Below are 23,375 nucleotides of genomic sequence, written 5' to 3' on the forward strand. Positions count from 1 at the left end.
GTCAATAAGGATAAGCGGTTTTCATTAATGCAAAAAAGTGGTATATTGTATATATATATAGAAATATATTCATGTATATACAATGCATATGTAAATCCCGACATCGCGCAGATTATAAAACTAACTGGTTTCTTATTAGCATTAGTTTTATGAACCAAGCTGAATATGCTGATGATGGTCGAATATTGATTTTAAAGCGAAATAGAACACGTACTTCATCCTAAACGCATACAAGCAGACATGGATATTAGCATCAAGCACTATGTTAGAGCCTATATTTTCCATAAAGAACTATATTAGAGCCTACATATTCCTGAAACCAACCTTATAGCAATCAATATTCCGAAAGCGGCGCCACTGATCCCTTTGCAGACTGCAAATTTTCCATTATGATCGCCAAAAATAATAAAAAGTCAATCAGAAGCTTTTCTAAAAAGAAATGCAAAAGAAATTCTAACGCCACGCTTCATTTGCCAACTGAAATTTAAAACTCTATAAGTACGAGCAGCTCGTGTCGGCAGACGTCGTGCGAGCGCACTTGTTCAACGTACATGTTCGGGCGTTCGGCGTTCGTTGCGATAACACAAACGCACGCTACATTAACTGATATTTCTGCAAATTCATATGTAGATATATTCAAATACGAAATCAAAATGCGAATAAATATCGGCATATTTTGAATATGCGCTGCAACAACACACCACACATACATACATACATACATGTGGTATATATCCGGACAGGTATTCAAATCAGCAACACGAGCGGTCCGGCTGGCTGCCTGGCGGACTGACGACTTAAGTTGGATGGTTGACTTGGCGGCTGCTTGGATATCGGTTAGTTGTTAGCTTAATGGTGTTGGTGTTGCTGTGGTTGGTGTAAATGTGTCAACAGAAATGTGTGTTGTTATTGTTGTAGAACGGTTATTGAACACCATAGAGACAGATACATATGTATTTGAACGTATGCAAACGCACAAGCGCACGTTGCTCGGCGCTACTGCAACAACAACATTAGTAGGAATATTAATTTGTGTTTATTTTAATATTTTTCCCTTTAAAAGCACACACTAACCCGATCAGTAGATCAGTTTAATTCAGACAAGAATTTAACTAACAACTGTTCAAGTTGAAAGCGGATTTTCTCTCTCTTGTGAATAAACGGTGTTAATCAGTCGTATGCAGATCTTCACAGAAAAATAGATCCTCATATGCATGTGTTTATATAATCAAATTTTGTGTGGCGAAGGACTTTAATCAAATCAAATTCAATGTGAAGTGTTGTTGTGAAATGTAAAATTAGCAAATAAATTTATAGTTTTAGAAATTTTTATAATATGAGTGTCTAAAAATCGTTTGATTTGAACTTTTGAACTGTGAAGCCAGTGTTTTGAACGTTTAGTGCCAAAAAAATTTTAATTAAACAAAATATTTTTTTTTTGTAAAAATAACACTTTAATAACAAAATATTAATTTAATAAATCCTTTGTTGTGTGATAATGCCGACAAGCGGTCTAGAGCGTAATATTTCAGCCAGCCAAACGGAAAATATCAACGTAACCAAAGATCCACAACACAGCAATGGCGAGCACAAGCTAAATCAAAATGTACGCAAAGGATGGAATATCAAAGCTTCGAAAATCTCTACGAAAACACACAATCGCATACGTGCCATTGTGGAGTCCTTGAAAATCAAACCGAATCCTGACAAGCCAATGATACCGTTATCTATCGGTGAGTAGAACATTTTTGAGTGTTAAATATTTCTTAGAAAGTTCGTCAGTTGTATGTGAGAAGAATAATAATTTTATGAAAAAAAAAATTAGAAAATATGAATAAAAAATATTTTTAGGAAAAAAAAATTTTATGAAAAATATTAGAAAAAATTAAAAAAAATATTTCATGAAAAAAAACTTTATGAAATTAATTTTATGAATTTTTTTGTTTGAAAAATTTTTTTTGTTAAAAACTATTTTAAGAAAAAATATAATTATAATAATAATTTAAGCACAATTAAAAAAAAAAGATTATTCTCAATTTTTATGGTTATGTATTTTTTTTAAATTATATTTTTTAAGTTTTTCAAAAATATTTTCGTGTGCAAATTTTTTTTTTGAGATTGGGTTGAGTTCTTTAAGAGCTTTCAATCTCAGTGAAGTCAGGCCACGTCAAAAAAGATACCGTTATCTATCGAAAAAAAAAATATTTTTTGGAAAAAAAAAATTTGTGAAAAAAATTAGAAAAAATTATAAAAAAATATTTCATGAAAAAAACTTTATGAAATTAATTTTGTGAATTTTTTTTTGTTAAAAACTATTTTATGAAAAAAAAATAGTTATAATAATAATTTAAGCTTAACTAAAAAAAGATTATTCTAAATTTTTGGTTAATTATTTTCTAAAATTATATTTTTTTTAATTTTTTCGAAAATATGTTGGTGTGCAAAATGTTTTTGAGATTGGGTTGAGTTCTTTAAGAGGTTTCAAACTCAGTGAGCTCTAGCCACGTCAAAAATTACTGATCTGAGTTGGAAACACTATAAGACTATATATAAAAAAAAATCACTGCAACGCCAACCATATTCACTTTTGATTATAAAAATCGTTGTGGATTATTAAAATTATCTGGATCCGTTTCGTTTCTAATTTTATTGATTTGAATAAATACAAGCTAAGTCAGTGGTAACCCAATAAAACAGAATATTTCATAAAGATACATACTTCAACTATGAAAACTTGCTAGATGAATCCTTTTGATAGTGAAACGAAATGAACTCCACTTGTAGCTTGAGTGCCGTTGTCATCTTTTGTCAAAAATTGCTTATGCCTGCCGCCTGGTGTTCAGAGACCCGTGATAAACTAAAAATCGCTGAACTTCATCAATATATTCAGCAATATAAACTTGGTAGAATTAAGTACACGAAAGTCTCTACAACTAGATTAGACGATTTCGAGCGCATTCTATCACTTATATATTATATACTTATCAACGTATAATGTAGAAAAACACGATCGCTTGTAAACTAACCTACGATATGTAACTAACCTATCTACAGTCTATGTAACTGTATCGCATTACAGCGTACGAGAGGTGATCATGCGCAACTGACAGTTTTTCATTAAATAGCTAGATAAATATGTGCTTAACAGTTAAATAGTTGTGTCAGATCAGTGTGACTGTATTAAAAATATTTTTTGAAAATTTAGCGCTTGGAATGTCTACAAATTATACAAAGCTTATTATAAGAAGCAATTGTTTCGCCTGCTACATATTTTCTGCAGCTTTCAACTTCTGGAAATTACCCCTCAGATAGATTTTTTTCAAACACACACCCTCATATAAAAATTTGTGTAAACAAGTTTAATTTCGCATTAAATTTAAAATTTTGCCAACAACATTGTGCTCATCCTTAATTTGCATACACTTGTTTTTGTTTCAATAAATATATGCATATTCATATGATGGCACTAATATATTGCGCCATTGCGGCGCGCACACCTTCTTTATGCGACCAATCAGCGTTGAGTTAAAACACTCAAAATTGCGCTCAGTTCTTGTTGCTCTGCCGAGCGTTCATGCTCAATTGTGGACGCCGCGTGTTGTTGATTTAGAAGCTGCTTGCGTGAACAGGTGCAACATTATTTGTTATTGTTGTTGGAAAAAATGTTGTTGTTATTATATTTTTTCAATTAATTTATTTACGCAAAAATTCAATTCTACGAAATAGCCTTTAATCAATTGATATACAATAATAATTAGGTGAATATTCATAAATCCACAATGCGCATGACTTTCCAAAAGACTTTGCGAACTTGTTTCTTGTTTATACGAAACTAGAAATATTCTCGATAGTTGTCCGCCCGCAATTAACATAAAAAGTTGTCCCAGTAAATTTAATATTGTTTTTGTTGTTTTTTTTTCACCTGCTACTACATCCATTTTTTTCTTTTTTCCTAACTCTGTTGTTAAGCTGCGTATCTATGGAATTTTTCAAAAATCTTATCAGTTTGTGTTGGCACTTTTATTTTCTGATGAAACTGCGCGTTTGCGCACTAGCCAGCGTTATCGGTTAAAGTCACCGTTAATGCGTGTGCTTAGCCGGTACAGGTTAGCGTATCAGGTTTGCTACCCGCTTTGGCTAGCACTAGCAATATAGATATTCATCCAGCTGGAGCTCAGCAGACTTGTGTTACATTCCAGCAATAAATTGCTCGTGTATGCAAATGCAGGGCGCCTTTTTAATAGCTTGTTAACGCAATATCATGTGAGCAGCTCGTGCTGGTGCTAGGAGTAGATGATCTACAGTAGTGTGCAAAATAAATGAAGATATTGTTGTTTTTTTATACATTTTTTTTTTTGAATAACAGCTGTCAAATATTGACATTTATGAAGATTAAATGTAGGAGTGAAGATTTCGAATTCCAAAATTAAATATTTTTTTACAGAATTAAATAATTTATTAAATTACATAAATTAGAAATGAGCTTTTGACTTAAAGCTCTTAAATTGAATAAAGAAAATAATTATTTAAAATCACACTATTTTAATTTTATTTTATTTTAATTTTTAATTAATTAATTCGAAAAAATGATAGAGCTCCGATTTTTATGCTGCGAAATTCGGCCTCTTTAACATCTGCGAGTGGTAAATAATGTTCTGCGATAAAAGAAACCCTCTCTTCAAACTATAATTTTATATTTTTTTATAGTCAATTTCGGCTGTGATAATTCCACTCGTGTTCTTCGACATTTTTTTTTTTACTTGAAATTTTTTATTGCTTGAAATTTTTATTAAATTAAAATTAATTCGATGAATTTTCAATGAGTTTTGTATCAAGACTTTGGGATGTCCATAGCCAGTTCGAGAATTTAAAAATTTAAATATGTAGACATAACCTTAAAACAATGGACAATAATAGATTCTTTGGACAATTTCAAACCTCCAAGAACTTTTTGTTAATTTAAAAAACCCTCCCACTCTACTTCTGAAGCTTATAAAGAGGAAGAGACAACAGCCCTGTATGAAAGTACTATAGAGGAAAAGGTCTCAACAATTCTCAAAGTATAATGGATAGTAACTTAAAAAAACTGTTACGCAGATTTTCCAACGTGAAATTCATCGAATTACTTAAACTCTATTAATAAATACAATTTTCTTTTATTACATAAAAATAATTTAAATAAAGCTTAATACTTTGTCACACATTTAATAAGTTCGCAGATAGCTCACAAGCAATTTGAATGTTAATGACAGCACGCGAAACCTTTAATTAGAGCGTTCCATATTATCTATAAAAAAAAATGGAAGCAGTTGACGCAATTGTGTTATTAAAATATTTATACAATTTAGCAATTAAACTAATAAAGAATTACGTATATTAAATCCATTTACATATTTATTACATAAACACATTAATCTTACAGGTGATCCAACGACATTCGGTAATCTACGCGCCTCCGACGAAACCATGCTGGCCGTACAGCGATGCATCGAAGGCGGCAAATATAATGGCTACGCCCATTCACAGGGACACGAGGAGGCGCGACGCGCTATCGCTAAGTACAGTGCACATCAGAGCGCCGAGGAGATAAAGACGGAGAACATACTAATGTGTAGCGGTTGCTCGGCGGCACTGGAATATTGTATACTGGCACTTTGTGACAGAGGACAGAATTTACTCGTACCACGCCCTGGTTTCTGTTTGTATCAAACGCTAGCCGAAGGTTTGGATATTGAGATACGTTATTACGATTTGTTGCCGGAACGTCAATGGGAGGCTGATCTGCGTCAGTTGGAGAGTTTGATTGATGACAAGACTGCGGCGCTGCTAATCAATAACCCGAGTAATCCGTGTGGCAGTGTATTCAGTCGCAAGCATCTGGAGGACTTGTTGGATATTTGTGAACGCAATTATTTGCCCATAATAGCGGATGAGGTAAGCTGGTGTAGAATACTTAAAATTAAAGCGATAATGAAAATATTCTTCTTTTGTTTATAGATTTACGAGCATTTGGTATTCCCCGGTTCGCAGTTTATAGCCATTAGTAGTCTGTCTAAGAATGTGCCGGTACTCACTTGCAGTGGTACCACTAAACGCTTTCTGGTGCCCGGCTGGCGCATGGGTTGGATTATCGTGCACGATCGCGAGAATCGTTTGGCACAAGCGGTGGTAGGCTTGAAGAGCATGTGTGGTCGCATTTTGGGTTCTAATAGCATAGTACAGGGTGCGCTGCCCGATATGTTGGCGAAGACACCAAAGAGTTTCTTTGACAGTGTGATTAATGTGCTCTATGTAAGTGCAGCTTTATTCTTCTTTTAATTTAAAAATTATAAATAATTAACAACACTTTATTTATTTATTTTTAGACGAATGCACGTTTGGCTTATCGCATCTTGAAGAAGGTACGCGGTCTCAATCCTATTATGCCGGATGGCGCTATGTACATGATGGTCGGCATCGATATCGAACATTTCCCAGCCTTCAAGACCGACACGCATTTCGTGCAAGAATTGGTGAATGAGCAAAGTGTCTTCTGTCTGCCGGGTGCCTGTTTTGAGTGCCCGAATTTTATGCGCATAATTTTGACAGTTCCTGGTGACATGATGAAGGAGGCTTGCGTGCGTGTAGCTGAATTCTGTGAGTCGCATTATAAGAATGACGGTAACATTATTGAGCATGGACTCTTGGACTGAAGCTGGTACTTTTGCTTGGAATACGATATAACCTAAACTGGGATGTATTGTATGAATAAATATATTGTTTAATAATACCGTCTCTTGTTACGTATAAGCAAGGCTATTGAAAAGTGCGTTGATTTATTTAGTGAAACCGCTGTGAAAAATGAATAAAAATGCATTTGTAGTACTTAGTGGTTTAGTTTTATAGGCAAGCAGTCAAAGTCAAATTTATGAACTTAATAGTTTTTAGATAAGTAACTAATAGGTTCTTCCGATAAGTTATTATATTCAAATGTTACTACTAATAAATAAATAACCGTAATGATTAAATGTTAATGTAAATGCAAATTGGTAACTTCGTTAAAAATGGGTAAAGGTTGTATTATTATTTACTCAAGGTATGAATATTCAATGACAATGGATTATTGAACTAAATGTTTTAATAATACATTGTTGCCGGTGAATGACTTTCACTTCTGCTTCTACTATTCTATAAACTGAGAGTTCACGTGCTTAAAGCTTAAAAGCATTTCAGAAGGGCTGACGTTATATTTATTAATTTTTTTTTCTTTAAGAAGCGTTTAGGAACTCAATATTAACTTCTGTTTGGTGACCACGGTTGTAGAATGGCAAATTTTCCACTTTTATTTCCCAATCTCATATTCTTGGAAAGTTATTGGCTTGCATAAAATATAAATAGCATACCATGTTACTACTACGAGGTGATACGTTATTATACCTATGTTAATAGGTTTAATCTAATGATAGTCCCCCCGGAGCACTTCAAATAAGTGTATACTGTATAGCTGCCGTATTTCAGTATTTCTTACAACTGTATTCTTAAATAATAACAATTTTACAAATAAATTCAACCGATTTATTTTCCCACCAACTGCTTGAGTTCCGTTTCCGTATAAATACTCGCAATAAATAATACCCTAAAAAATACCCAATCAGCTGTTACATTTGACAGCTTAGCTATAACCTCAAAGCACTTATAAACAAAAACATTTCAAGTCACTATAATTTAAGATGCGGCATTTATTGAAAGGTGTAAATTCAATAAGAAATCTGCAAAAATGTCTGCTACAACAAACTGCTGCTACTTACAGTACGCAAAAGCAATTGGCGAACGAATTGTTTACTGCACAGTACTGTGTTAATTTAGTGGAGTGAGTATTTAACATATTTTCAAAGATTTTCATTACACGTCTGTATGTTACATAAAATCAAAATTATATTCACATAGGTATTTCATTGCAGGAAAAACGATTATGAGAATTATTTATGCACATTGTTGTTGAATGGTGACCATCGACGCCATGCATTCGCGTTGAGAGCCTTCAATGTTGAGGTGGCCAATTGTGGTGCTAAGGTAAGACGTGCTCCAGCGACAAATAACTCATCACTCACTCATGTTTTCGTCTACTATTAGGTGACTGAAGAGCATATAATAAAATTAAAATTGAAATTTTGGTATGATTCAATTGATAAATGTTTCTCCAATGAAGTTTCTTACGTTGCCGATCATCCAGTTTTGCGTGAATTAAAAAATGTATGTTACTTACAATTGTTATTTAATAGTTGATAATTATTGTTGCAATCTTCCTTTGCGTTACAGACAGTGGATTCAAATAAGCTGAGTAAAATTTATTTGAAGCGCTTAGTTACAGCACGTGATCGGCCACTGAACCAACCATTCCTTACAGTTAAACACCTAGAAGAGTATGCTGAACAGGTGTTTTCATCATTATTTCATCTTTTAGTGGAACTAAATGGAATTAAGGACATACAAGTTGACCATGCGGTATCGCACCTGGGAAAAGCACAAGGTATTGCCACGCTTTTAAGAGCGATACCATATAAGGGACGCAGTCAAGCATTGAATATACCGCAAGAACTGTTAATAAAACACGGTGTCAGCCAGGAACGCATAGTGAGAGACAAAGTTGACGATAAAGGTGTAGAGGAGTGTATTTTTGAGGTGGCATCTGTGGCACATCAACACTTGGAAAAGGTGAACTGTGATTTACTTAATTCCAGCGAGAATATAATACAAACAATTTGTTACTATTTTTTTTTTTTTGATATTATAGGCTCGTAGCCTCATTGATAAAGTACCCAAAGACGTGCGCAAATTTTTCCTGCCTTCGATCGCGGTGGAACGATATTTAGAACGCTTACGAAAATCGAAATTTAGGTTGGTTGATGATTTTATTTCATTGCTTTTCGTCTATAACATTTTCTTTTATATCTGTTTCTTAATAGATTAACTGATCAAAGATGCTTGCAGAGAGATTCAATGCTACCGATTTCATTGTATTGGTGTAACTTACGCAGGCGTTATTAAATATTTATTGTGGATCTTCAGCAAATTCAATCGGAATGAAACGCCAATTCTTTGCCAAATCATGCAGGGATTCGGCAATAAGTTGACTGATAATACGCAATATACTACTGCATTGGGCATGAAGTAATCCATTAAATGGTGTAATCAATTGAAAAATAGAGAAATTGTCTATGTTTTAAACAGCGATAAACAGAAAGTGAATTTAATTCATACTTGCGATTGATGTCCAAGGTTTTGATTAGTGGCAATGGACCCGCATTCAAGCGTAGAACTTCAGAATAACTGAGTTCGTCATTGATTTCAGCAGAATTTTTCGGTCGCATAAAATTGGATTCGGACAAATAATCCCAATATAGTTTCTCGAATATTGTTGTAGTCGATACTTTCGAACGCTCACGTTTGGGCGCCAATAGTTCCCAGGAAATATTTATTGGTTCTTCGGGCTTAAAATTCACTTTTAAATTTAGGTGCAAAAATATATGCACCATATAGCTGGGCTCCTTCCATTTGGGATCATCGATGGACTCCACTTCTTCCAATAGCTCCTTTGCAATTTTGGTTGATTTATCGAACACCCGATGTACTTCCAATGCTAATGGTATGCGTTTAAAGTGAAGCGCACGTTCGAATACACGCATATTGACAATGCAAAGTTTCGAATGATGTGCCTTAAGACGGAATACATTCGGCTCAAAGGTTACTTCGAATAAATCGCTGATAATGTAGCTATATGACAAATGTGATAATATTTACATGAAATTTTTATTCAATATTGATAGCTTACTTTTGCCAACGGAACTCGACACATTTTTGGTTGTAGTTATGAATGGCCACCATTAGACTTCTTTGTTCAGAACGTTGTATATCAAATTCTATTTTATTCGGATAAATAACGTAAGGGAAATCAGCACATTCATAATCTTCCACCGGCACTTCCGTGTCTTCGGCAAACTTATCGAGATAGCCCACTGCTTTAACATGAAACTTGGAGCGTATATTTTCGAAATTCAAACTAAAATCCAACTATTAAAAAGAAGATTTATAAAGCTCGAGTTACCTTCTTAACTTAGGATTTTTGGATCACTGATATTACTCGAAAGTGACAAAATCTTTAACTGACCTGATTTTCGAAATCGCTTGGTCTGTACTCTACCATCAACGGCCACACACTTAAGCGTGGTACTGTTAAATTTGGATTCATTAACTTTAGGCCTCGTTCTCGGGTGGAAAAGACAAAATTCAAATGTTGACTCGTTATATTCTGCACCCAAATCGGTTGTACGAAACGACGATGTTCTCTTAAATCGGTTGGTATAAGTTCCTTAGTGATAATGCAAGCATTCGGATCGAAGCCGATTACGTTAACTTTAAAATTCAAAGTAATTACACGTGAATCGGAGAAACTATAAAAGAAAGAGGTAAATAAACAAATGTGAAATATTTTGAGTTTACCATTACTTAAATTCGTATGTTAGCGTGTGTTCGCCGAATAAAAAATAATAAAACACGATTCGCAACGCTACTAAATCTTGTGGTTTCATATGTATTGCTTCTTGCAGAATGTGGATTAGACGTCTATGTGGACAGTGGAAGAGTTGTCGGAACTGATTGAAACCAACACGAGTTTCCAGAGGCACGCAGTCGCATTTTTGTATACGCTTTAAACGTATATCGAGATTTTTCTCGGACAAATTTCGCAACCATAGAATAATTTTCAGTGGTCGAGTATTGATTTGACGCATTGGCATTGCAATATCATGTTGAAATTTGCTTTTATCCTTATGAATTTCCAGATTGAGTCTGTGAACGTAAAGTGATATAATTTTAATAAAATAATTTTGCAAAATGTTTTTTAAAAGAAATTTATCTATTTAACCAATATGTATGAATTCAAATATCTAATTTACAATTACTTATCAATATCGAAATATTCCCAAAAGTAAACTTTTAGTGCCGGTGGTGATGTAACGGTCATATTTTCAAATTTAAATAATTGATATAACCGTTTGGCTCCCTCCTTTTGTTGACGTGCCCTTTCCAATACAGCTTCACACATGCTTCGAATAATTTTAAAGCTCCTAAATTGGCGAAGTTAGCTCTCTTTTGCCTGAATCTTTAGCTTTTATAAAAAAAAATTATAAAATTGTACAAAGTGACGACTGACAATTGTCAAAGACATCAAACAGTGTTTGTTATAAGAAAATTTCAAACACACGTAGTACTATAAGTAAAACTTTTAGAAAACATGTACGAATTTAATATTTATATAACAAATAATTACATAAAATAATGTTTATTAACATATGTAGCTTGTATAATCTTGATATCTATGTTATTCTTAATAAACTATTGGTTGAAAGAGGAGGTCGAAAGGATATCTGACCGTCAATGCCGAAACTTTAACCATCACAAAGTTCATAGCGCTCCCAGTGAGCCTTAAATGACTAAGGTTAAGGATTCCCAGAGATATATTCTGCCAAATAACCATTTCCTTTATTTTGTCGACGTTTTCTTCAGTTGAAAAGGTCGAAGGCCGTCCTGTACCTGGCAAATCGTTCACTTCTTCTCGCCCCTCTTTGAACGATTTATACCAATCGTAAACTTGAGTTTTCGACCCGGTTGAATCACCAAAATTTTTTAGTAACTAAGAGCATATAGCAAAATAAATTCAATAAAATATTTTACATTATAATATCAGGTGAATAAATAGTTATATACGAATATTCAAAATGATTACTCGGTACTCATGTTAAAGCCACTACAAAATTCCGTCAATGTGCATATTTCGCTGCCTCTGTGTAATGTACTTTACTCTTTCTTTTCGTTACATTATCGCTCTCTTTTTAACGCATGCTAAAAACCTCCGTCACTGCCAATTAAGTAACTCAGTTGGATTCTTTCTATTTTTTGCGTTTGTTGGTCATTGATTGACAGAAGGTGTTGGAAATAAGTGTTGAATGCGATTTACGGAATTCGCATTTTTCGAGTCGGGTGTGTTTTTCTATTCCCATACAGTTTAATAAAGTGTCGAATTTACATGTAAACAGTAAATAAAGAAGTGCTGTAAGACTAATAAATTCTCAATATATTTTATGCAATTGGTTTGCTTTCATAGATTGTGTAGATTTTTTGTCCTGCCGTTGTAGAAAATCATAAAAGTCGGGTGAAAAAAAGGAGTGTGCCCGTGTGATGCATCGTCAAAGCGAGTGAGAGTGTATTAACGAAATTTGTGACAAAAGCTAACGCGCGAAAAAAGTGCAAAGACCGATTTCACACAGGCAATTTTTGTTGCGGCAATTCTTAACTTTATAGGAGAGGGGGCGACCAAGGGAAGCGAAAGAGAGAGAAATTCTCCTCTCTTCGTCGCCCCCTCTCCTATAAAGTTAAGAATTGCCGCAACAAAAATTGCCTGTGTGAAATCGGTCAAAGCAACGACAAGAAATTTGTGCAAAGGGAAAAGTAAACGGCAAACGCGAAACCGACAAAAATATAAAAGAAACAAAAAAAGTGGAGCGAAAGCAAAATTTCATTCCATATTAAATAAATTAATTTTTCAATAAATAAGCAAAGTATAAAGTTTCTATATTTTATTGTCAATAAAATAAGGATACACCGATAAATACTTGAAGTCATCCCAAGCGTTATAAGAGGTAATTTTCAGTGCTATACAATATGGGTTTTTTACATGCTGATAAGATTGTTGAATACTTTGAAATGAGTAAATAATATCAGCCATTGTTTTATAAATATTTTTACGAGTTTACATATCATTTTATATATGAAGTGTTTGCCTGTATTCTGATGATAATAGCGAAGTTGTACATTGCTTTTATTTAACGCGTGATCGAAAAGCAGCCGACCAACGCCTCTTGTGGTAATAAAACATGTTTGGTTTATCAGACAGAAGTGAAAAAAAAAAATTCAAAACATCTTATGGAATTCATATGCATGCAATGCATTTGGAAAGAGCTTGTCATTGAAATCTAATATGTAGTCTTGTGTCCTGAAATTAAATAGCATAATTTAACTAAAACATTGTGTATAATTATACTTATACTGAAGGGAGAGTTCGCTTTGTATATTTTCTTAACACAATTGTGTTAAAAATCACCTTTTATTTTAAGGTAAATATTTGGTTATACACCTATACTGATTTCTGGAAAATATCAAATTGTTTTTGAATTGACCTTTAAATGCTTAAACCCGTATTAAAAAAAACATTTTCTAAGAAATTTTAAATGAAAAATTTAAACAATTTCTTTCCTTATATTTGTCTATATACTCATTGTACATAATGCACGTAAATAAAAAGTAAACTAGCATAAAGCAATAACCAAAGGTGAATAGACCAATTTCCAAAATATATGTATGTACAAAAGTAGGTACGTAATGTGTAGTTATGAATTGTGTCATCAAAAGCATTTAAACAATTTTGTGTGCTTCTTACGCAGTTGGTATTTGCCAACATTTCTGGTTTCGAGCGACAACTGTTAACCGATTTTTTGCCAAAAAACGGTATTCATCATAAATGCCTATTACTCACGTTTATGTTTCGTGTTTGGTGTAGATTATGAGTTAGACACCGAGTACATATTGTTTTCTGCCAAAGTAGCAACTCAAAATTCAGATTGCGTGAGACAAATGTAAAGAACTATTAATGAAATGAAAGCAACAACAAAGTATTAATTTACACCCATATTCATGTCTATTTAACATAAGGTCACCAATTAGATAGATAGCACTGTGGATTGGTAAAATTTAAGCGAGTTTGTGTGTAAATACATTCGAACGTAAGCACATACATACATACATTTAATGCTAGCCATATGATTTCAGTGCGAAAATACCAAAAAGTTAGTGACCTATTTAAGTTGACGTCAAAAACCATATTGAAAAAAATCGATGAACTTAATTCGTTCAAGCGTATAACAAAAGCAGTCGCCAACGCGTGGTAATGCTTTGTTATATCTAAGCAACGACTTGTGGATTGTGCGTGAAGGCAACCAATTTTTGAACTGCTTACAGATAGCACTAATAAGTATATAGCACTTTAATTTGGATCATTTATCATGTTTTTATAAAATTATATGTGGTTTGAGTGCAATACTCACATTCTCGAATGTATGAGTAAGCAACTCGAGAATTTTGATATTGCTTCTTAAATCAGTGTTTAATTGTAGAAAATTTTGAATTTGAGTTAGAGAGACTTCCGAGTTGCAGAATGTAATTTGTATGAATTTTGACTTCTATTGCCAATTCAAAAGTTCGACTTATGGAGAACTTCGAGTTAGAGCACTTCGACTTATGGAAGTTCAACTGTATTCGAAAGTAAAACCGTTGTAAAAATAAATTGTTTTTTATAGAATATAATCAGTTGTTGTTTTTGCAGCTAAAAAAATTATTTTTTCGATTAAACAAAAATTCCAAAAAAAAACACCAATTTTTAAGAAAATTTTATATAATTTATTTTTTTATGAGAATTTTTCACAGATTTATGTTAATACTAATTCATTATTTGCTTTCAACGATATAACCAATTGTAAAAAATTAAGTGTCATGATCAGGAGTTGTCTTTTTTCCATATTATTGTAATAAAATAGTATGTCGTAAAAAAAATATAAAATAGTTATACTTATTTGCATAACAATTTTAAAAATTTAAGAATTTTTTCAGATTGTTGGAGAGAACAATAATGTGGAAAAAATTCTGTGTGAACGTAAAAGATTCATTGTGCTATTGCATGTATAAATGTAGTCAAATTTAACAGTGAAACTTGATTTTTCTCCGCAGTTTCTCGCGTACATACATATTTACCAATATAAATGAATATAGATATAATTAGCAACGTCGTATTTTGTTTTTTAAACAGCTATTCACAAGTTCGAACGATCGAATCAAAATCACCGTTTCATGACTCATTAAAAAATAAAGGTACAATACGGGTTTGTGAAAATGCCAACAAAAACAAAACAAAATGCAATTTAGCTGGCATTTAAAATAGCATTTTAGCATGTTATGCATGCATGCATATATGCAGTAAGCAATCATAACTACTTATGTACATTGTTAAGACAAGTTCGAATAGACCACAAAAACGAAAAAATAAGAAGCAAGTGGTGCGCGCATGCGCAAAGGTACATAAATGCAAAATACCATGAAATTGCATGATGAGCGTGGCTGAAAATAACAAAAATACAAAATAGCAGCAACGATAACAAAAATAAAATTGTAAAATAAAGATGAGTAAAAAACGAAAGCTTTAGCTGCAAAACTGCGTACACACTTATTGGTCTGGTTTAAATGTCGCACTTCATTCATAGTTCGTTGTTCGTCATCGTGTACCTAGGTGATATGGTTTTGTCAAGTGTGTTGTTGTTTTTGTATTAGTTATAGCAAGCCATTTGATAGTTTTGTTACCATAGTGATGATAATTGAGTTTTGTTGTTAGTGTGGCGTCAACCGATAAGTATGCATTTGGCCTTAGTCAACCCCTTTTATGCGCTTACGCTATCGCCTCATGTTAATTGATAGCTGCAAATTAACGGTTAATGTTTCAAAGTCAGTATGCGCATACATATGTATGTATCTACTTTATATAGACTACGAAAATGTATGTGGTTCACATACTCGTATGTATGGAGTCAAAAGCCAAAAGCGTACACGTCAAGGTCTCTGAAGTTGCACTCATTTTATGCTTGAGCTTAAAATTCCTCAACGCCTTTTATCAACAACAATTCGATTTGCTCAGTTTACGGTATTGTATTTTTGTTAAACGTTATTTGATTAACACTTTTGGGCTAGTTTTAATTGCATTTCTGTAACTTGCCACAACAATTTGGTGCATTGCTATTTTAATTGTGGTTGATTGGTAGAGTTTTTGTGTTTAAATTTTTTATGTCTCTAAATTGAAGCTAATTTGGCACATTTGATTTAATTAAAAATGGAGAAAAAATAAAATTGTGTGTGTTTCAATTGAATATTTCAAATATTTGCGTGGGAAAAGTGTTCATTTTGTTGATAAATAATTTATAGGTTAGATTTGGAGGTTTTTCAAAATTAAATAAAGGAGTATTTTAAATTATCTATCTATCTTTTTTTTTTTGTTTTCCGCTCGTTACACTAACAAAATCTCTGAATTTGATATCTTTTAAACACTTGAGTTTCAAAATTGAATTTCACTTTATACTTTACAGACACTTGATTATTTTTGTATATTCTATATAACATTTTTGGCACTTGTAATCTTATCAGTGTAGAATTTTGCATGATTTGAGTATACAGTTCAAACACAATTATCAGAAGTATTTTTGACTATTTGAAAAAAAATATAAAAAAAATAGAAAAAAATAGATGAAATATACATATGTACATAAAACAAGACCATAAGAAAAAGTATATAAAATGCAAAAGCAAAAATTAATTAACGACAATTAATCATAAATCTCTGCTCTCTGCTTTTCCTTGAGCCAACACTTTGCTCTCTAAATTATTAAGTGATAAAAAATTGCTTACAATAATTTTGTGTCAACTATTTAAATTTGAAGTATATTTTTATAATTAGTTCAGACTCTCCAAGTCCAAATACGTCATAATTCCAATTAATATTTTAAACTTATCATGCTACTGTTATGTATTAGAGTGTTTGTTGAGGCCGAATTTAGCTTCTTAAATTATATTACATACATTTTTACAACTTTATAACCAACTAGCTTGGGAACAGTAACAACCATAAATATACAAACATATACCAATTTTAAGGCAGAAACACCAAAGCCACGTTCAATTACAGCTTCTACTTCTCATTAACACTTATTTTATGGTTTTGGTGTGCGAAATAATGATATAAACTGTCTCATGTAAGTGTGCATATACATATATGCTTTAAACAACAACGAATGCGTAAAAAATAAAACAAGATAAAAATTCTTCTTTGACTTCCTACATATTTGGTATGTAGTCACCTCACCGGAAACAGCTTTAACACTCATTAGTTGTCGCATAGTTCTTTGTATGTAAGTACATACGTTTGTATGTCCGCACCTCGTCGCTGGTTGTTTCACTTGCAGTGGTGATGATGTCTTTATTTATAGCCAACCAAATGTGATTTAAAATAAAATAAAATATAAAATAACATAATTAAGTGTTCAGCTGTGTGAAAAAAAGTGTTTTAATGAGTTGAGCTGGGCAACAACAACAACTTAAAAGTGTACACTGAGCGTGAATTTTAGCGCTAAAAACGCTTTGATACTTCAAACTTTAACTAACATTTACTTAGTTGTCTTGTATATACAAATTATATGTTGGTGGATATGCATGTCTGTACCTATTTAGATAAAATATTTCGTTTCATATGCTACGCTTGGTGCCACACTGCAACAAAAAGCATACAAAACGCCGCTATCAGTGCAAATAACACTTGGCGGCTGCGCTCATCTGCTAGAGAACACACAACTTCCGCAAAGATTAAGTTCACCAAACCACACACCAACATGCACATATTCTATCTGTATGTGCCTTCAAGTGACTGCAGTGCAGCGTAATTGCGCTTGCAATACATATCTACATTTTTCTATACATATGTATGTAGATGTCTCTATGTGAGTTTATATATGCACATCTGTGCGTTTGTAAATATTTGTGAACTTTTTACTTTGTACCACATAATAGTCTTACTGGCTGTCTGACACCATTGGCGGCTCCACTCAGCTCCCATTTATGTGACTCGAGTGCTGCCATAGTGGATTTCTGCTGCAAACCCATAGTGCTCGCGAAGGCCTGCTTGTGTGCACAATTTCATTCATCACAATCGTTATAATGATGTATTGTTTGTTTGTAATTGCCCGCATGCCACCATACCCTCCATTCCATTCTACTTCTAGCTTTCTTGCGCTACTTTTTATTTTTTGGTGAAGTCATTATTCATTTTCCTTGCACATTTTCTTTATCTCAATCGTAAGAATTCTTCAGAAGTCGCAGTATTTATAAAATTTACAAATATACAACGGTTATTTCATATTCGTTCGTTATTTGCTTTCGATAGTTATTTACTATCGATAACAGAATAGCACGTTTACACGTAGTCAGCTTCTTTCTTATTTTATACAAATTCCAAATAGTTTTTTTTTGTGGTGTTTCTCTGGATTTTTATGATATCATTTACATGAATGTGTTTATTTAGAATTTTCTTAATTACGCCATTTTAAGTTTCGAGCCTCATAAAAATTCTTTTTTTTAATTGCATTAATTTTTTTCACATTTTCAACCTTTTATGTTTTACCTAACGGCTTGTAAATTTTTATATTTTATTAAACTATAAATTAATACCACACTTTATATAAATTTTTGCTTCAAATAGATTTTTTTCTTTCAAAAATTTCTCGAGTTGTATATTTTTCTAATTTTTTTTTTGCTCTATTTCGCAAATGATACGCATACTTATATTGACGTCATCGGCTGAAATTTATAACGCATTACACGCTTTATTTATACACTGCGAGTCAAATGTAAACAGACAAAAAAGCATTAAAACCATTTTAGTTTCTCTTCAAAGTTAGAAGCAGCACAAAAATAATAAAAAAAAATACTCGTACGGATTTTTCACCACCATATTATTTGTTAAAGTCATAAATTTAAATTTTCCTGGAATTTCTAATTGTGCACAGAAACCAAGTTGTCCAACATATTATACCATATGCTTTGTTCTGGGTGTTCGTTTGGTTTTTTTGTCTATTATTTTTTGAGAATCTGAAGTTTTTTTTTCGTTTTCTCCTTTCTGTTAACAAAGAACACTTTGGAAAACGTAATTTTTAAGTAATATAATTGATATCTGGAACTAAGTATATTTTTTTTTTAATTAAATCGGGCTTCAATCATTTAAGACTACAAAAATCACGAGAAAAAACATTATTGCTTTATTTTTATTATATTAAAACTTAAGTTAACAAGCGCAAGTTAGTTTATTTTCTTAGCCAAACTATTTGCTATATTAATATTTTTTAGCATGTTTAACACTCGATACTCATACACACTCGACATGCGTACTCTATAACATTGAAGTTTGGGGAAACACCTGCTATTTAGTCATACTTTTTTATTTTGTGCAAATATTATTATTATTTTCAAATAATGAATCATTCTTATCACATTACGCAAGTAAACAAAGCAGGGTGAGTCATATGCAAAGAAATAAATACAACTTGACGCGTAATCTCCTTGTCTATAATTAACAAACCTCAGACGGATAGTAATTAAATTAATTGATTATCTTGCTTAGCACATTCGTATCGAATGTTTAGCTCGTAATAATTTAATTGTTGTTGTTTTATTAGTTATATAGCAAAAACATGCGATAAATGTGGAATTTCTGTACATAATTGCAGTAATTTTTATCGTTGAAGTAGTTTTATAGCAGAATAAATAAAAATATTATTAAGGGCAGTGATAGAAAATCAATAATGTTAAATGATAAATAATTATGCAATTGGCATTACTGTTTTATTTCGCTGTGAGAAAATTGAAAATGAAACGTCATATGGCTTCGGTATTTATGAAACTGGTGAAAAAAATTATGAAAGTCATTACGAAAAAACGAAAAGACAATAATTTTACTTCAGTTACGTCACAACAAAAAACAGGCGACTACCATTTATTGTCAAATTCAGTTTCAAACTGTCGTTATAACGTCTTACTGTTGGACATGCTTCAAATTTCTTCTGCATAACCAAAGGCTGTGTATAATATATTATTTCTTAACATTTTCTGAATGATTTTCAAAAGTATGAGTTTCTGATAGTTTCACTTCGGACCAGTACCGTTTCAAAATAAACCAGTTCAAGCATCTATCATAGTTTTTTAACTGTTGGAGTATTCTTCTATTTTTCTTTTTTGGTATTTTCACTCATATAGGGGTCATATATAAACACAGAGCTAAATATAAAAACAAAAATTTTGTCATGAAAAAAAAAAACAATATAACTTTCTGCGCCATTATAATTCCAGCTATAATTATTCTTTTGAGCAGCAAAAAGTCTGTAGTCATAAATTTGTACAATTACTAACAAAAAACATGAAAATTTGGCAATTTTTTGTAAAAGCGAAATCGTTTTCAAAGAAAAAAGTAAATAACAAACAGAGAACTATTAATTTCGAAACTATATGCGACGAAAAAAAAACAAAAGAAAATCGCTTAACCCGTTAAAGCGCGGTTTTTGCGTAGTTTGCGGGTGCGCTTACAAACGGACACGCTGTTCGTATTTCGTTACTCTACGCTATTCATCTCTTTCGCTGTCGTTGTTTTTTTTCTTTCAAACACACACAGAGTGGTTTTAAAATAATAATTAATTGTGCGTTTAAAATCAGCACAAAGACACGCAGAAGTCAGTGCCTCAACCACCATTGTTTCTACGCTTTAAATGCAATCATGGATTCCACGCATACATTGTTGTAGCTTTCTTCTGCTGCTTCTTCTCGCTTATCTACTGCCTTAATTATTCATACGAAATAGTTGCGTATTTAATTTAAAGAAAATTTTAAATAAGAATTTCACACCGGCGCTTTGGGCGCAACAACCGCGAAGCGCGCGTCATTTGACTGCTAACAGTAAATCAAAAACAAAATAAAACTAAAAAAGAAGCGTGTAATCTGCAGCAGATTGAGCACCTGACGCAATGACGCAGTGATGCGCACCGCCGCAAAGTTGAAGAAATACGAGTACACCTGTGTAAATATGCACCCCTGGAGGCAACATTATTTACACGCAACGCGAAATGGGAATGCAGCAAAGTTGCACAAGACACACAAGATAGAAATATACAAAAATAAACAAATTGCTGCTTAGATAAAAAACTAATAGCAATGCTGACTCTCTCCCTAATTTCTAATTAAACCTGCGCAATTTCTCGCTGGGTCACACTAAAACACACTCAGATCTGCATATAATTGTCTATTTTTTAATGCTGCTCCGCCAGCGCGGAAAAGTTGTTGACAACCGTTGCTGTTGCTTACGCTGACAGCTCATTTTTGCCGCTTGCAACTTCGGTCGGTCTGCCTGCCACCCAGTCAGCTTCGGTTAGTTGTTGTTTTTGTGTATGAATAAGACAAAAGAAAACAACACCAAATGGGGCGGGCAAGCTAATTTGTTCCCGTATTTTTCTTGTATTTTTCCCACCTCAGAGTTCTCTTTCTAAACCTTTAGCCTAATTTCTTCAGTCACTATTTGTTTGCGTTGACTCGGCAATGGCTTACAGAGTTGGATAACTTATTGGGGACAGTATAGAATTTTTTCATTTAATTTTTTGAAATTTCCATTTACCAAAGCAATTTGTTCATAAACGAGTGACAAAAGAAAGTCAAACTCCGCTAAAGTCCTCCAGAAATACCTCAGCTATTTAAGATATGTTCAATTTCGTTTCTTGGTACATATATGTTTTGGAAAGGTTTATTTTTTGAATAAACTATTTTATTTTTATTTATTTTTTGAATAGACTCTTACCTTATACCTTAGTTTTTCTACTGGAAAACCTTTTCGTCAACCTTTTTAGAATATTAAAGAAGCTTCTAGTTCCTTCCAGTTCAGGTAACCAGTAAACTAAAATCCAACCTTTTTCAAACTCTTGGGGGTATATCATACTCCTGGAAGCAATTAGAATGCAAACTTCAGAATGCTCGGGAATATGTCAACACGTACGTAGTTTAACGGAGAGTTCTAAAAAATTCTGAAAAAGTCCATTAACGAAGTCCGAAGATGGCTTAGACCTTTAGAACACTCTATATGTCCGACGGAATCAAGGCATACACCACAAATATCTAAAAAAAAAACTTTATTAAACATCTAATAATGGTTTAAAGCGGATTTATGAGTATATAATAAATCAACCTATCATTCTGAGTTAGATCCATGGTCTTCTCTTTTAAAGACTTCGCATACTGTTCGAAAAATTTTTACTTGAAGTACCCAAAAAAGTTGTAATGCACGTCTCTGAATTTTTGTCCGTCACTGTCGTATCCAACCACCTGTAAATGCTGACATATATCTAAGAAAATGGCTAATACCTACCTTTGTACATATGTATTCGTATGCATGCTCACAATCATTATTATTATGCCTGGGAAATTTCTTACGCTTTTCGCGTTTACTTTGTTCATTTTTTATTTTTTTTTATTATACACCTTGGTATACCCGCACTACTCGTATGAAGCTAGGCTTTTACTATTGCCTTTGCGGAGCGACGAGTTGTCTTGAGCTCAAATTAGCGGTAAATAACAATCAAGCACTGTTATTATGTTTTCGTTTTGCCATGGCTTAGTTTGAAGTTAAAGTTACCACGTCGTTTTTTTGCAGCTATTCCCTACAGCTTTTTTGTTGTTGTTGTTATTGCTGTTTTCTGGTAATTTGTTAAAACTACACCGTACCCCCATAACAACAACACAAGCGCTCGCTCTCAATTAAGAGGGGTACTTGAAGTGGGCTTAGGTGAAGCGAAATCATATAAAGCTCATGGGTGTTATAAATAGATATACATAGTATACTCGTACATACTATGTATATAGTTAAGAGTATGAATTTGAAGCAACTACTAGTGCACGCATAAATAATATTTATTATGATTTTCAACCTATATTTTTACACTTTGTTTGTTAAACGGTTTGGAACTTCATTTTAATAATTTCATAAATTAGAGCATAACAATAAATGTTTGTTGTCATTCCATGGCCTTAATATTTTTTAGTCATTATTTAATTTTTTTTATGAAATTGAAAATTGTTTCTTCGATTTGATTGTTGTTTTTTTTGTGAGCGGGCGTTTCGTGAAGTAATTTTGGTTTATGTTGTTGGTTAAGGTTTTAAACAAATTATAGCTTCTATAAATTAATTATAAATCAATTATAGTAAACGTACAATAAAAAAAGGAAAAGTCAAGAAGTTTTTATTTTAAATTTAGATAATAATACTAAATAATATTTATAATAAACAAAAAATAATAGAGTAGTGATATCAAAAAATTATCGGAAAAGTAAAAATGTAATCAAAATAATTTAAAAATATTAAAAAACAATATTAAAATTAAAAAATTTCAAAATATGTACATAAAAAAATTTATATAGGTGCTTAAATGTAATTCAATACCCTTTATTCTGCATTTTGACATATGTTTTCCATCGATATTTTCATCATTCGTAACACCGATCATTCGTAAGATTACTGCCGATATTCCTATTCATCGACTGGATTAAAATAAAAATGACTTAACCGGTCTTTTATATCATGCAATGGTGATTCATGGCGCTTCGAATAATTTGATTATCCCCAAGTGCAATACGTTTTACAATGCCACCGGTTAGTGTAAAGTG

At 32.5% G+C, this 23,375-nt stretch overlaps 4 protein-coding genes across 7 annotated transcripts in view; 3 read left to right on the forward strand and 1 right to left on the reverse strand.

The window, feature by feature from the left end:
* Positions 1–1,080: 1,080 nt before the first annotated feature.
* On the forward strand, positions 1,081–6,999 carry LOC105209982 (tyrosine aminotransferase). Its single transcript, XM_011180691.3, has 4 exons — positions 1,081–1,733; positions 5,423–5,934; positions 5,998–6,291; positions 6,366–6,999. Exons 1-4 carry the CDS (start codon positions 1,499–1,501, stop codon positions 6,690–6,692), a joined length of 1,368 nt encoding a protein of 455 aa, XP_011178993.1. The 5' UTR covers positions 1,081–1,498; the 3' UTR covers positions 6,693–6,999.
* A 662-nt stretch (positions 7,000–7,661) lies between these two features.
* On the forward strand, positions 7,662–9,082 carry LOC105209980 (NADH dehydrogenase (ubiquinone) complex I, assembly factor 6 homolog). Its single transcript, XM_011180689.3, has 6 exons — positions 7,662–7,849; positions 7,941–8,052; positions 8,113–8,232; positions 8,299–8,694; positions 8,774–8,877; positions 8,946–9,082. Exons 1-6 carry the CDS (start codon positions 7,710–7,712, stop codon positions 9,025–9,027), a joined length of 954 nt encoding a protein of 317 aa, XP_011178991.2. The 5' UTR covers positions 7,662–7,709; the 3' UTR covers positions 9,028–9,082.
* On the reverse strand, positions 8,993–11,198 carry LOC105209981 (uncharacterized). Its single transcript, XM_011180690.3, has 6 exons — positions 10,941–11,198; positions 10,486–10,827; positions 10,148–10,430; positions 9,812–10,050; positions 9,241–9,753; positions 8,993–9,134 (listed from the first exon to the last, which is right to left on the reverse strand). Exons 1-6 carry the CDS (start codon positions 11,081–11,083, stop codon positions 9,032–9,034), a joined length of 1,623 nt encoding a protein of 540 aa, XP_011178992.2. The 5' UTR covers positions 11,084–11,198; the 3' UTR covers positions 8,993–9,031.
* A 1,253-nt stretch (positions 11,199–12,451) lies between these two features.
* Positions 12,452–23,375, forward strand: part of LOC105210043 (ras-related protein Ral-a) — a 43,372-nt gene continuing 32,448 nt past the window's right edge. For all 4 annotated transcript variants that reach the window (XR_008471289.1, XM_054231297.1, XM_054231295.1 and 1 more), the window contains exon 1: positions 12,452–12,677. The gene's annotated coding sequence lies outside the window, so the exon portion shown is untranslated. The remainder of the gene's footprint in view (positions 12,678–23,375) is intronic.

The sequence above is a fragment of the Zeugodacus cucurbitae genome, chromosome 5 (assembly GCF_028554725.1).
Source record: "Zeugodacus cucurbitae isolate PBARC_wt_2022May chromosome 5, idZeuCucr1.2, whole genome shotgun sequence".
NCBI lineage: Eukaryota > Metazoa > Arthropoda > Insecta > Diptera > Tephritidae > Zeugodacus > Zeugodacus cucurbitae.